Source organism: Narcine bancroftii, chromosome 13 (assembly GCF_036971445.1).
Source record: "Narcine bancroftii isolate sNarBan1 chromosome 13, sNarBan1.hap1, whole genome shotgun sequence".
Classification (NCBI taxonomy): Eukaryota; Metazoa; Chordata; class Chondrichthyes; order Torpediniformes; family Narcinidae; genus Narcine; species Narcine bancroftii.
This window is the reverse complement of record NC_091481.1, coordinates 11790209-11805543: the sequence shown is the minus strand read 5'-3', so window position 1 is coordinate 11805543 and position 15335 is coordinate 11790209. Positions and strand designations below refer to the sequence as shown.

The following is a 15335-nucleotide window of genomic DNA, read 5'->3' as shown; positions in this document are numbered from 1 at the left end:
CAAGTTCCACAGTCACACCACACTTGGGATAAAAGAGGTTTCCTTGAATTTCCATCACTTGATGACCTCAAATTGAGAGATTCTAATTCTGCATAAGTGGAAACATTCTCTCTGTATCTATACTATCAAACCCATTCATTATTTTAGAGACCTCTTTTCCTCCTGAGAACTGAGATCCAGTATGTACAACTTTCCCTGATGTTGCATACTTTCTTCATTCTAGATTATCCCTGCATCTTCTTGACAAACCTTATGTCCTTTATGATAATATAAAGACCCTATATTTCAAATGCAGGGATTGTTGATGTAACTTCACGCTTTCAATTCTTTCCTTTTGGAAAGGTACCCTAATACATTGTTTCTTTGCAATGGCTCTCCTAACCTATGCCACAATTTTCAAAGATCAGTGTGTTTTGTGACGGATTATGTTATATTTTATATTGTATATAGATATGTTTTAAAAGGAGATAAATTGTTGCAGGTTTTTTTTTAAGTGTAGGTCACATACAACCATTTCAAAGCACTTCTCATTTAGAATGCTGGAGCTCTGCTCGAGCCAGACAGTCCAGGCTCTGGGTGCCTTCGCAAAAACTTTGAAGAATATCTTGAAGGACTTCACAAGTAGGTGTTAATTGGACATGCTGTGGAGTAATGTTTTGGAAAGCAACAGATGAACGAACTCAGAAGATTAGGTCCGGAGCTGCAGTCTGTCTGAGTGCAGATGGCTGTTCTAAGAGGGTTATGTGATTTTCACTGAGTTGAGTGTGTGTGAAAGAGAGAGAGAGAGAGTGAATTCTACAGTTCTACAGCAGCAGCTGGGACTGGAACATGACAAGCTGGCAAGCTTGTAGAAGAAGGGTTGTGAATTCTTAGTTCGGCCTAGTCAAAAAAGCCATTGTGGTCCATACAAGAGGAGATGGCTGGCTGTATAATGTTTCACTTAAAATAAGGGAACCAGAAAACAACTCTGTGGTGACCTGAAAGAAAGAGGTTATCATCTGGAAAAGCCTGAGGGAGCGATTCTTCAGCAAGATACTGACGTGGCTGATCAGAAGCAATCAGTTGTGGGTGTCCAACAAGCAACAAATCTCTCTCTGAAAACTGACAAGAACCTTCCTGAGCGGTAACCATTTACCTTTCAAGCACCAAAGCCTGGTGAACTTCATAAATGTTAAATTCTGTGCATAGTACAAGAATTGCCTGACACCAGTGAACTTGGAGGAGTGAGAAGTGAGAATGGATTGTGAATCAAAGAACTTTTCTGAACTTACACACCCATTACATACATGTGTACTTAGAAGGGGGTTAAGTTAACAGTAATAAGTTAAAGTTTGATCCTGTTTTCATTTTAAAAGCAAAATTTGTTTAAGTAACCATTTGACTTGGTGAATTTCTATTGCTGCTGGGTTTTGGGGTCCTCTAGGCTTGTAACAATTTGTACTTCAGAATAATGTGCTCTCACACATCACACTCATATTTTCCAAGCATCTTCCCTCTATTTCATACCAGATTGAATCATCTCACTGTAATAAGTTGAACCTAATGTCACTATTTCCCTATTCTAAAAGTTTATTAATGGTCTCCTGTAATTGTTCAGTCTATCTCAGTATTGACTATTCTGCTCATTTCCTCAATGAACAAATCCCTCATGTCAAAAACCAATAAACTCTCCTTCTCATCATCAAATTGTTCAAGTCAGTATTTCTGGTTTCTAACATTTTATAAATCTTCAGGTCTATTAGAAAAATTTCTTCAAATGTTTACCATTACTTTTTATATAATCATAATTTTTAGTCTAATTTCCAGACGTGCCTGAAACAACTGACATCTTACAGCTATCTAATTGCCTTCATTAGAACCCTCACATCCAAAACACATCACCTTTCTTGCTGCACTTGTGCCAGAACTATTGTGAAATAGAGTCAAGTCGACAAGGCAGAACACAAACGGTGTACCTGAATTTGCCAGTGAGAAAGGTAAGATCAACTTCACCTTCAATAACTGATGATGATTCAAACTAGACTGACGGGGTGGTAAATTGCTGCATCAAGGAGCCATGGTAAAATTGAAATCATTTGGAATTGAGGGGATAGCTCCAAATTGCCTGGCACCATTATCTTGTACAAGGGAAGATGGATGTTCTTTTTGAAGATTTAGCATCCTCCATCCAATAACGATTGTAGGTTTCTTAAGGCCCAGGCCCAGCTATCTTCAGGGGTATTTCTCTCTTTTTAAGGTGAGAGTGGCGATGTTTGCTATGCATGTATTGTTCCATTCATAGAACTTCTGATAATGAAATGTAAATTTGCTTGCAGCAGGACCTGACTACGTTCAGGTATGAATGTTGAATGAGTTAATGAAATATTACACAACTCCTTCCCACAGGATCCTTCATAACTCAACTGTCGTATGTGGAATAAATCTCTGTTCCTATTGTACTTGGTATCATTGCACAACTCTTCCTCCGCTACATCAACAACTGTATTGGAGCTACCTCCTGTTCCAGAGCAGAACTTGACAATTTCATTGCCAACTTTCAGCTTGCCCTTATATGCACCTGCTCCGTTTCTGACACCTCTGTCCCCTTTTTTGACCTCTCCATCTCCGCTATCTACTACAAACCCAACTAATTCTCATTGCTACTTGGATGATACCTCTTCCTATCCTGTCCCTTGTAAGGACATCATCCCTTTCTCACAACTCCTCTGCTCCATCCGTTCCCAGGATGAGGCCAACTCCACGATATCCAAACATCCTCTTTCTTTAATAAACCTGGACTCCCTCTTGCTGCTATTGAGAAAGCTCGCCCCATATCTCTCATACTTCTGCCCTTACCTAACCTCCCCCCAGACCGAACAAGGACACTTTCCACCCCAGTAGCCTCCACATCCAACACATTATTCTCAGCACTTATGCCAACTGCAGCCCGATTCAACCACCAGCCACATTTTCCCTTCCACATTTTGAAGGGATAAGTCTCTCAAAGACTCCCTCGTCTGCTCCACCCTTCCCACCCCCTTAGTCACTGCTCAAAGTACAAAACTTATCTCTACATCTCCTCCCTCAGCTCCATCCAGGGCCACAAGGAGATCTTCGCGGTTAAGCAGTGTTTTACATGCACATCATCCAGCCTAATCTACTGCATTCGGTGTACTCAGTGTGGTTACTACGTTGGCTAGACCAAATGCAGACTGGGTGTCTGCTTCACCGAACACCTGCATTCTGTTTGTGGGTCCTGTACCCTCCTATTTCAACTTTCCAATCATTCCTTCAATGACAGAACTGCCCTCTGCCACATCCATTATCCGAGTGCGGCTGAACGTAAACTTGAAGAAGAACACATTATATTCCTCCTGTACATCCTTACACCAAACAATATGAACATTAATTATTCTAATTTTAGGCAACTCCCATCCCCACTCTTTGATTCTCTTCATTACCTACTTGTGGCTTCTCTCTCTCCTTCCAACTTTTCTTCCTCCTTCATTCCTAATGGGTTCTCCCTCAACCTGTTTCTCCTCTTTCCATACCTTCTGTCCTATACTCTATCACTTTTGAGTAACTCCCCCAGCTTTCCTCCTTTTATACATGCAATATAATCTAAGTTGATAAAGGGTTGACTGACTAGATCTATCCATGTAAAGTGCCTGACCTGCTGAGTTCCTCCAGCAATTCTTTTTTTGGTCAAGATTCCAGCATCTATAGCTTGTGCATTTCTCTTCTATCTGATCTTGTCAGACATGAGCCCATAATATGGCCTGCTCTCTGGATGGATGCACAATGTATGACTCTCAAATGCCTATCTTCATAAGTTTATCTTCACCTAGACAAGAGGGTCTGAATTTGCTTTGTCACAAGTCCCAATGAGATCCTGATCAATGATCTTGTCAACATCATGGGAACCATGATAACTTCCTACAAATATTCCACATCTCCAGCCAAAATGAGTCCACTTCCCAGTGCGATGAAGCAAGATTCTCTCATATGTCAAACCCAATATACTTTAAGAGCTACTTTTTTCTATCTATGTTGCATGATGCACCAATATCATCCAAAAGAAAATATATGCACAATAATTCATCGTGACAAAATTCCTGAGTAAGACAATTATAGGGCTGCCTATAACAAATTCCTACATGCATAAAAGCTGGCAGCTCCAACACTATATAATGCAATTAAGTGTAACCTGCACCTGCCATTGAATTAAGTGTGACCAACATCTGCTGGTGCACAACACTGAAAATCCAGAGGAGCCCAAAACTGCGAGATCATCTTGGTGTCCTGGTCATGAGGGGAAAGTGAAAGATGAAAACGGGAGCATTCAAAATTTAAGGGGGGGGGGGGTAGTTGTACTTTGACTGCATTTAGACAATCAACACGAAGAGTTCATTTTGCTTCACTTTCTTTTCTCCTCCTCTCATTCCATGCTATGCGGAGCATCTCTCACTTCACCTAACAGATTGCCTTCCCATGTACAGAGCAGCCAGCTCAGCATTACAAGGGATGACGTTACACTGGCAGCCAGCTGACCAATTGTAGCTCACTGGCCCCCCAGCAGTTGAAACATCAATTCGTGTTTATCCCAACAGGGACTCGGGACAGTCAACTAGCTTAAATCACTGCAACATATTTGCGACTTGAAAGACTCAGACACTAGATCACAGGCACTCAGCATGACCAAAATAGTAAGAGCTTTACAGGGTTTGAACATCCTCTTCGCAGTTTACACAGTCATCTAAAATGCAACAGTGCTGGAAGCATTTATCAGTCACCCCTAGAGGGTAAGACAGTGAGGCAGAGAGGAGGATGAAAAGGCTGGGGGTGGGGATTGGTGGGACAGTGTAGCTTGCTAATACATACAAGAGCACTGCATCACACCAATGTACTGCTTATTACGACATGCGTCAGCAATACATTCACGTTCAGAGTGAAGGACAAAGAGATGAGAGCGCAGCCTCTGTGGCTGCCTGCAAAGGGAGAAGCAAAGAAAGAGCGAAAAAGAAATAAATTGTTCCAGAAGACAGAGGCTTCTGCTGCAGCTGTTAAGTCACTCGCCAACTGAGACGTTATTAACAGGACAAAAGACTAAAAGGAAACTGCCACAACTCACTACCTCATAACAAAAAAAAGGATATCACAAGAATTGCAGTGGGAGCAGTACAGGATCTATTTGTTTTCTTCAGTTATGATGCTAATTCTGCCAACATTTAAAAAAAGACTCATCACTGAAGATTTTCATTTCATCAGTGAGAGAAAGAGAGCGCTCTCCAGCAATCTCTTCCTCCTCCAATAGCTTCCCCCCTCCCTTTGGAGCAATCAACGGATTATTGCTAACTGTGCGGGAGGCAGCCTGCAGCTGCTGCGTCTACTGGTGGAGAACTGGCGAGTTAAGCTGCTGACTGCAATATGCTGCTCATAGCTGTTTTTAAATCAGCGGACCCTGGCAGAGAGGAGAGTGAAATAGACTAGAAAGCAAAGCCACAGCAAGGAAGAGGCTGGTAACAACAGCAGAGAGGTAAAAGGGAAGAAAACAAACGAAGCACTCTAAACAAAGCGGAGTGCCTGGATGCTTTATCAGTGATGGAGCTCACTCGACAGCTTTCTCAACTCCGAGGACAAAAACCGCGACTGTTGATGGCGCTGCTCTCTGGGGCAGAGAGGATGCATGCACCTGCATAGCCAATTGGGCCTCACCTCTGTCAGTCCTTTCTACTGGTTTGGATTTATTAGGAGCCATTTTGTGAATCCTTTATTTTTTAAGGAAGAGAAGGAGAAAATAGCACTAGTATCTAGTGCACAAAAACCAGGGTCTGCACTTTTGTCGAGGTAGGTGTGACAGGCCATCCTCATTGCATCGCTTTCCTCTCTTTCCCCACCCCACCCCCTCCCCCTTTCACTGGCGATCGCTTCAGGCACTAGTCGCCTGCTGTGCCGGGGTAAAGCCGATTTTCAAATCAGTGCCGTTCCCAGACTATGGTGAATTATGAATGTGCCACATCATGAATCTCTTGTGGCAGGTAACTGTGCATCACACCTGGAATGCTGCCCTGGTTCTTCTTGTCTACCTCACGGTACGGATGTGGAGTATGTGCGAAGCATCAAACAGAGAACAGAGTTGTCCAGAAATCTGCTCCTGCAGTAATCACTTCAGCAAAGTCGTCTGTACTCGCCGTGGACTCAAAGAGGTGCCTCAAGGGATTCCTTCTAATACCCGGTACCTCAACCTCATGGAAAACAACATCCAGCTTATCAAGGCAGACACCTTTCGACATCTGTACCACATGGAGGTGTTACAGCTTGGCCGGAATTCCATCCGGCAAATAGAGGTTGGTGCATTTAATGGACTGACTAGCCTTAACACACTGGAGTTGTTTGAGAATAGACTGACAGTGATACCAAGTGGCGCATTCGAGTCCTTTTCAAAACTGCGTGAGTTGTGGCTCAGGAACAATCCCATAGAAAGCATTCCTTCATATGCTTTTAACAGAGTCCCATCACTGCTACGCCTGGATCTGGGGGAACTTAGAAAATTAGAATATATTTTGGATGGTGCTTTCGAGGGCTTAATTAACTTAAAATACCTTAATCTGGGGATGTGCAACCTGAGAGACATGCCAAATCTCACTCCCCTGGTGAGGTTAGAAGAACTGGAAATGTCCAGTAACCATTTTCCTGCAATTAAACCAGGATCATTTCAGGGGCTTAAATCATTAAAAAAGCTCTGGCTTATGAATTCACAAGTCAATCTGATTGAGCGGAATGCCTTCGATGACCTCACTGCACTAGTGGAACTAAATCTGGCCCACAATAACCTTACTTCACTGCCACATGATCTGTTTGCACCACTACGATACCTAGTGGAATTGCACTTGCACCACAACCCATGGAATTGTGACTGCGATATCCTCTGGCTCACCTGGTGGCTGCGAGAATACATCCCCACAAACTCTACCTGCTGTGGCCGGTGCCATTCCCCACTTCACATGAGGGGAAAATACTTGACCGAAGTCGAGCAAGGCACTTTCCAATGCTCACGACCAGTTATATTGGAGCCACCACAGAACCTGAACATCTCTGAAGGGAGAACGGCCAAATTGAAATGTCGAACGTCCTCCATGTCATCTGTTCGATGGTTGTTGCCAAATAATACGGTATTGAGTCATGGCTCAACGCATCCCCGTATGTCTGTATTTAACAATGGAACCCTATACTTCTTGCACGTTTTAATCACAGATGCTGGTAACTACAAATGTATGGTCACCAATGTGGCAGGGAATGCCAATGCATCTGCCTTCCTGAGAGTTAGCATGGCAGAGATCAACACGTCAAATTACACCTACTTTTCAACAGTTACCGTGGAAACAACACCTGAGACCGTCAGGACTAAAGTTCCGCCGTTTCTGTCAACACCACCCACTTACAAGCCAGCATTCCTTTCCACTCCCACAGTGTTACTGCAGAGCACGAGGAGCCCCAAAACAGTGGTGGTGGTCCCAACACTGGCTCCCATGGACACAACTCGCACCAGTCTGGATGAGGTGATGAGGACCACCAAAATCATCATCGGTTGTTTTGTGGCAGTAACACTGCTGGCAGCTGCCATGCTCATCGTGTTTTACAAGCTTCGCAAGCGGCACCAACAACGGAGCACAGTGGCAGCAGCCAGGACTACAGAGATCATTAACATGGAGGAGGATCTCACGCCATCAGAAGGAGCCGTGGTCGTACCCTCCGTCCACGACCACATGAACTATAACACGTACAAACCAGCACATGGGGCTCACTGGACAGAGAACAGCCTGGGTAACTCACTCAATACCACTATACCTGAGCCCTTTATTATACAGACACATACCAAGGAAAAGGTTCAGGAGACTCAGATCTGACATGTACATTATATATGTAATATATATAATATGTAATATACATGTATATATTATATATATATGCAATAGAATGCACAAGTTGTCAGAATTTTGTAAAAAGTGCGAAACCCAAGACTGTTTTCTTGTATATGCTTATATTAAAGCAACCATGGCTGATTAAAAATAAATGATTTTATATATATAAATATACATACATATACACACACATATATATATACACACGTGTGTGTGTGTGTATAATATATGCATATATATATATAAATAAAATGTGTGTGTGTCTATGTGTATCTATGTGTGTGTGTATATATATATAAATAATACACATACATACACACATATACTATACATGTATGTACATATATTTATATATATAAAAAATTAACTATTTTCTAACCTGTAACTTGTGTTAAGAAGAGAAAGCTGTTCAAGATGCTTTCATGACTTTGGAAAAAAAATGGGCCGCACCAGTTTAAAAAGGGCATTCTATAATTTTTAAAGCCAGTGCTATGAGGATGCCGTCAAACATATTTATATGGAAATTCTTTCTAAGCCCAATATCAGACTTTACAGGTTTATCTTGTAAAAGCGTCAATTTGTACTGTGCCAAAATGTTAAAAGGCAATAAAAAGGGATTTTTTTTGAGAAGAGTTGAATTAGTTTATAAAGGAAGAAAAATCTTCAACCTTTTCATCTGAGTGAAACCAGCGAGGGCTCGTTCCACTTCAAGACATTTTCTGTTTATTTATAAACAGTCTTTTCTGCATGCTGTGATACTGTGAATTCTATAAAATGGTGGAAGAGCAGATGAGTCTGCTAATTACCGTGAAGCATAATCTTGCTCTGTGTGTGTGTGTGTGTGTGTGTGTGTGTGTGTGTGTGTGTGTGTGTGTGTGTGTGTGTGTGTGTGTGTGTGTGTGTGTGTGTGTGTGTGTGTGTGTGTGTGTGTGTGTGTGTGTGTGTGTGTGTGTGTGTGTGTGTGTGTGTGTGTGTGTGTGTGTGTGTGTGAGAGAGAGAGAGAAAAGGAGGGAGCAGTATTACTGGATCTGAGGGGCATTTCATCTGAGTGAAACTTCTATTGGCAAAGGATTGTGAAAGTACCTGCAACAAACACAAAATAGAGGAGAAGGGAAAGAATTGAAATGTATTAAATGTTGGTAACCCTTTCACAACTTCTGCAGAAAGACTGGAATGCATTTCTCAAGACTCGAGTCATTTATACAGCATTGCATCCTGTTGGCAGCTTCACAAATGCTGCATTTCTCATCTACAGCATTTGAAAGACTGCTTTTTTTTGTTGGCAGACCCTTGCTGCAGTGTCTTCACTGAAGGACATGCAAACATGAAGAAGTTAAATTACAGGGTATTAAATCCCTCTATTGATGATTTTCCATTTCTGATGATACATTTTAAAAGAGTATTCAATGAGCTTAGCATCAGGAAAAGATCGTGCAGGTGGGGAAAAAGAAGAAATCTTGATAGATCGTTAAAAATAATTTTCAGAAAAGAAATTACAGAAATTAAAATTGTTAAATGATAAACAAAATTCTTGTATGGAAGAGTTGAAAATCTGGGGATAAAAATAGGGATTGAAACAACGGTTTGAATGATGTCTAGCTCAGCTGAAGTCTATACAGGAAAAAGAAACGAAAATGCTGCTGCTTGCTTCAATTGGTGTAATGTATGAATAGCAATCTTATTCATGTAAAAGTTATTTGAATTTTACTGCCGTAATCCATCTGCTGACTGTGCTGCTTCTAGCATTAGCATGCAGAGAGCACTAGCTGCCTAATTTAGAATTTTCCAAATGTCGACAGAATGGATTGAAACACAATTGCAGTTTCATGGACCCGCAAGCAGTCAGGGCAGTAGACCTGCGTCAAAAGAAATAAATGCGCCATGTTAAATCATTAAATTAGATTCTCAAGAATGGGGTTGATTAAGGAATACTTGGTCCGACACACGCTAACCATGAACATGTCATTGTCCTTTATGCTCAGACTGGGCAGTGGGGTAGTAAAGTTGATGCACCAAGCACTTTAATCAGCTCAGGATCTGCTGCTCCAAGACAGCATACACTGGAACATTCATTGCTGACAACCAGCAGCTGATCACCGTTCTATCATCTTAGCAATGATGCCTTTTATTATCTATTAACACTCATTGCTGGCTTCAAATGACAACACATTATTATTCACAATGTTGCATTTAATCAATAACAACATTCTGGGAAATATGAACGAAAGAACAATTTGAAGAGTCTTCAAAGAATTTTTGTTGCTGTGCCCCAGCATCCTATGAACATTCAGATGCTCTAAACAAACTAACCACACAGTTATTTTGGTATTCAGAGAAAGAATGGTAAATGGTGTAAAAGAAGAGGAAAAATAAGATTTATAGATGTAGTAATTTTAGCTTTTTGGTGAATATCACTTTACCCATCCATTACAAATGCAACAGGTTTCAAGCAAATCTAGCTGTAAAAATTTGTATGTATATAATCCCCTCGACTTCGGCGGGCAGCAACCTCCTTTGAAGAAGACCGCAGAGCCCACCTCACTGACAAAAGGCAAAGGAGGAAAAACTCAACACTCAACCCCAACCAACCAATTTTCCCCTGCAACCGCTGCAACCGTGTCTGCCTGTCCCGCATCGGACTTGTCAGCCACAAACGAGCCTGCAGCTGACGTGGACATTACCCCTCCATAAATCTTCGTCTGCGAAGCCAAGCCAAAGAATCCCCTTGACGCACTATGTGCTTTATCATGTGTTAAACAATTAAATCCGAAATAAACAGAAATATTTGGCATAGTGACTGAAAGCTGATAGATTTTAAAGCAAGTTTTGTTACAGAGGCAGAAGAATATAAGAAGTGAACCCCAAAATTTAGGGTTCAGATTAAGAAATGAATATAAGAGAAGTGAAAGTCAGAGAAATGCCAAATTTGAAAAAAAATTTTGGATGGAAGAAGCTGTAAAAGAGTTCAGTGGATTTGGTAGATGAGAACAGAAAGTCTATGAAGGAATTGAAGACATATAGACCAATTTTTAAATTGAGGAACTGATTTCCAGGAACTAATGCAAGTTAGCAAGTAAATGAAAATAATTTAAAGATGCAGATATTGGATTTGAAATGAAACCATAACACTCAGCAGTCAGGCAACACCTGATACAAAGAAATAGAGTTAACAGTTTCAGGTCTATGACCCTTTGCAAGAACTGGGAAAGAGAAATCAAGTTAGCTCTAAGTTGCAGAGTGGGTGGGAGAGGGATAGAGGGGGGGTCAAAGGGAATCTGTTTTGTTGCTAGCCCCACAGCAACGCTGACCAAGATATTTCTTTTCCTTTATCCACCCTTTTCCCATCCTCTCTGCAACTTAAACTTATTTCCTCTCCAAGTTCTGATGAATGATTTGACCTGAAACATGAAGTTTGTTTCTCTTTCCATAGATGCTGTCTCACCTGTTGAGTGCCTCTCGTGCTTTCTACTTTTCTCAGCACATGTGGGTAATGGTTTAATCTGAAAATGGTATTAAAATAGATCGAAGATATTAGTTTAAATATTTTAAGTGATTCATTAAATTCCCATCGGGTTCACTAATGTCTTTTAAGGAGCCTGGAGTTTATGCAATGCCAGACCCACCAACATGATCGATCGACTTTTAATTGTTGCCTCAGATCAGCATCAATTAAAAATGGACAACAATGTGCCAGGATTTCTAATATGAATTAATCTTATGAAATTAATTTAAAAAAGATATCACAGCTAACACAATCTTCCAAATTTAATTATCAAAGGAAACAAAAGCAACCCCAAAAATATACATAAATGTTTAAATGGTGATATGGTATCTTCAACCTTTTGACAGTCTACCACAAATTATGCTCAAAATGTTAAAATTAAATCACAGCTTGGAATGACTACAGAACACCACCAAACAATTGGGTGGGGGGGGGGGGGCGGGGGGAATCAGATATCAAAAGATAATAACCTCTGAATGCCCCTGTCAGTTTGTCAGTTTTGTGTTTAAAAAATCCAGAGACCAACACTCGTATTTGGAAAGCATGACCTGAGGTAATTCAGTATTGCTCTTTGTGCGTGGGTCTGGGTGTGTGGCACCATGTTGTGTGAATGTATTAATTTCATTCATATCTTCAAAATAGGTACAAGGGTTAAAATTTTGGGATTTTTACAGAAGAACCTCTTCAAAACTGAATCACTTCAAAACAACTTATTCCTTTAAACAAGTATAATGAACATTAAAGAAATTGGACTAACTGCTATCAAATTACACCCTAGATTTTGTTTTTTTGTGGGTGACTTTCATCATCGACCTTATCCTCTCCCCATCAGTTTTCATTGAAAATGAACTATCATCCCCTTCAAATTCTGGATTTTGAAACTTATTTCCCTTAACAAATGACTTGGACTGCACATTTTATTGCTGCTCAAGCTTTGCACACTGGGCTTACTGCAATTTCATTTTCTGGCAAACCCAGCAGAGGAAGCCATTTGCTAGACTTTTCATTTCACCGATTCTAGGGTCCGGGAGTCTGTACACATCTGGCTGCAATAGAACTTCAAGGATCTACTGTGATTTATCTACCTATGATTTTCATTTTACTTCAAAAGGAAACAAAAATTGAATTCCATTAGGATTTTGAAATGTGATTTAATTTTTTTGCTGATAATCTGCTCAAATATTGAATGCAATGCTTTTTTTATGGGCAAGTTCTTTCTGTCTCACAGATTGGTACTGATGTAGAACTGTTTAATAGAATTGACAATTTTCCAGAGATGCCTTCAAATTTAATCACAATGTATATTGGTATAGCTCTGTACATTGGTATAACAGCATTACAACATTCTGAATTAAACCAGCTGTATTTTGACGGGGAAGGAAAGGAGACAAATGAGAAAAGGAAAAAAACCTTTTACTCTTCTCTTCTGTCTTGGAGTGTAATTTAAGTTAGAGAGATTTTAAGTTATCTTAGAAAGTTTTCTAAATGTACCTATGAGCAGTGTTTGACATAATCAGGTAGCAAACAAAATGTGGACACCACAGCTTTGCCATACAGAAAAAAAAATTATATATTTACGTTACAACTATGAAATTTTGGGATGGTCTATCCAAATGAAAGAAAGCAAACAATTTATAGATCTAAACTCAACTACACAACTCATGTCCAAAGCACATCATGTAAATCAAATATAGCCTTTTTTCTGCATTTGGAAGACTTCTTCAGTGGTGCTGTCTGAAAAAAGACATTTGTACGGTGTTTATTTTATTCACTTTTGGAACTTGGGCATTGGTGACTACGTTTTGCTTTTATTGTTCATGCCCAATTTCCCCAGGGAAGCTACATTCTTGTAATGCTACAATCATTAGGTGAAACTATCTCCATAGACCAGTTGGGGAAGGAGCTCCAGGATTAAGACTAGCAACAACGAAGGACAGCAATGCTTTTAAAGGTCAGGATGATGTGTGACTTGGAGCAGAATCCTTGAGTAGTGGTATTTCCTTGCACTTGATACCTTTATCCACCTTATTACAGATTATGGATTTAGGAGATTAAGTCAGTAACTTCAGCAGGTAACTGCAGTACACATTGCAGATGCTGCTCCAGTGGAGAAGGGAATTAAAACTTGCATTGCTAAATAGGTTGCAATCAAGCAAACTACTTTGTCCAAAATATCTCAACCTCCTTTGAGAATTACAGTGGATAACAAAGATTTTGCTTCCTGAACACTTTTGGGTGTATTTTATGTTCCTGATCATGAAAGTCGCCTTAAAGTTTTCCTATCACATACAGATTTTTTAAAAGATATAACCTATTTTTGTGATTTTCTGTCACATTTTAAGTCTAATTCAAGCAACGGGTCATTGAAAATTCATTTTCTGCATTTGCACTTGAACTTCTCCTGACCTTTGTGCAGTGAGGAACATGGTGAAAGGTTTCACCAGGTCATTTCCATATAACAGTTTATTGCATGGAAACAGGCCATCACGGCCCTTCAAGTCCACGCCAGTTCACTCAAACAACTCCACTAGAACCCCCTGCCTCTTCTCCGCCCATAACCCTCCAACCCCCTCTTATCCATGTATATATCCCGCCTCCTCTTAAATGAAAGAATTGACTCTGCCTCAACTATTTCCTCCGAAAGATTATTCCATTCAGCCCCCACTCTGTGAGTGAAGAAGCACCTCTAACATTTCTCTTAAAATTTTGCACCCTTACCTTCAACTTGTGTCCTCTTCTTTCATTCTCCCCTGCTCTCAGAGGGAAGAGTCTACTTGTATCTAGTCTATCTATTGTCTTCATAATTTTAAACACCTCTATCAAATCCCCTCTTAACCGTCTGCATTCCAAGGAATAAAGTCCTAACCTCTTCAATCTTTCTCTGTACTCTAGGCATTTTAAGGCAGGCAACATCCTTCTAAATCTTCTCCACCTTATCTATATTCTTCCTATAATTTGGAGACCAGAACTGAACACAATACTCCAAACCTGGCCTCGCCAACAACTTAAACAGTCGCAGCATCACTTCCCAGCTCCTATACTCTATGCTATGATTTATAAAGGCTAACCTACCAAATGCCTTCTTAACCACCCTGTTAACATGGGAATCCACCTTCAAGGATGCACCATAACGTCAAGATCTCTTTGTTTTTGTGCATTCCCCAATGTCCTCCCCTTTACTATATGTCCTATTTTGATTTTTTTTCAAAAATGAAGCACCTCACACTTCTCTACATTAAATTCCATCTGCCATCTTTCAGCCCAATTTTTCAGACAAAAACCAAATCCCTCCGTTATCCCTGAAAACCTTCCTCACTATCCACCACTCCCCTTATTTTCATATCGTCTGCGTATTTACTTACCCAGTTAACCACCCCATCATCCAAATCATTAATATAAATTATGAACAACAGGGGACCTAGCACCGATCCTTGAGGCACACCACTCGTCACAGGCTTCCATCCTAACAAACAGTTGTCCATCATGACCCTCTGCTGTCTCTCCTCCAGCCACCTCTGAACCCATCTTACTATTTCTCTATTAATCCTTAGTGACTGAACCTTCCTTACTAACCTTTCATGTGGAATCTTATCAAAAGCTTTGCTAAAATCCAGATAGACTACATCAACTGCCCTACCTTCATGCACCTTTCTTGTTACTTCTTCGAAAAACTCAACAAAGTTCGTCAAACATGACTTCCCCTTCACAAACCCATGCTGGGTGCTCCTGATCAATCCCTGCTTATCTAGATATTTATACACACCATCTCTAAGAATACCCTCCATAACTTTCCCTACTACCGAAGTCAAGCTTACAGGCCTATAATTACTTGGCCGACACCTCATGCCTTTTTTAAACCACAAAACTACATTAGCAACCCTCCAACTCCGCGGCACCACACCCTCCTCCAGTGTTCTGCCATGGAAAAGTGG

The 15335-nt window shown here is 40.6% G+C and overlaps 2 protein-coding genes across 2 annotated transcripts in view; one reads left to right on the top strand and one right to left on the bottom strand.

Annotated features, from left to right (window-relative positions):
- Positions 1-15335, bottom strand: part of snd1 (staphylococcal nuclease and tudor domain containing 1) — a 767382-nt gene that overhangs the window by 378478 nt on the left and 373569 nt on the right. The window lies entirely within an intron of this gene.
- On the top strand, positions 5988-7886 carry LOC138748946 (leucine-rich repeat-containing protein 4-like). The gene has a single exon (XM_069909895.1). The coding sequence runs from the start codon at positions 5988-5990 to the stop codon at positions 7884-7886; it is 1899 nt and encodes a 632-aa protein (XP_069765996.1).

What these genes read in the sequence shown, in the direction of transcription:
- LOC138748946 (XM_069909895.1), top strand. Translation starts at nt 5,988, where the DNA reads ATGTGCCACATCATGAATCTCTTGTGGCAGGTAACTGTGCATCACACC.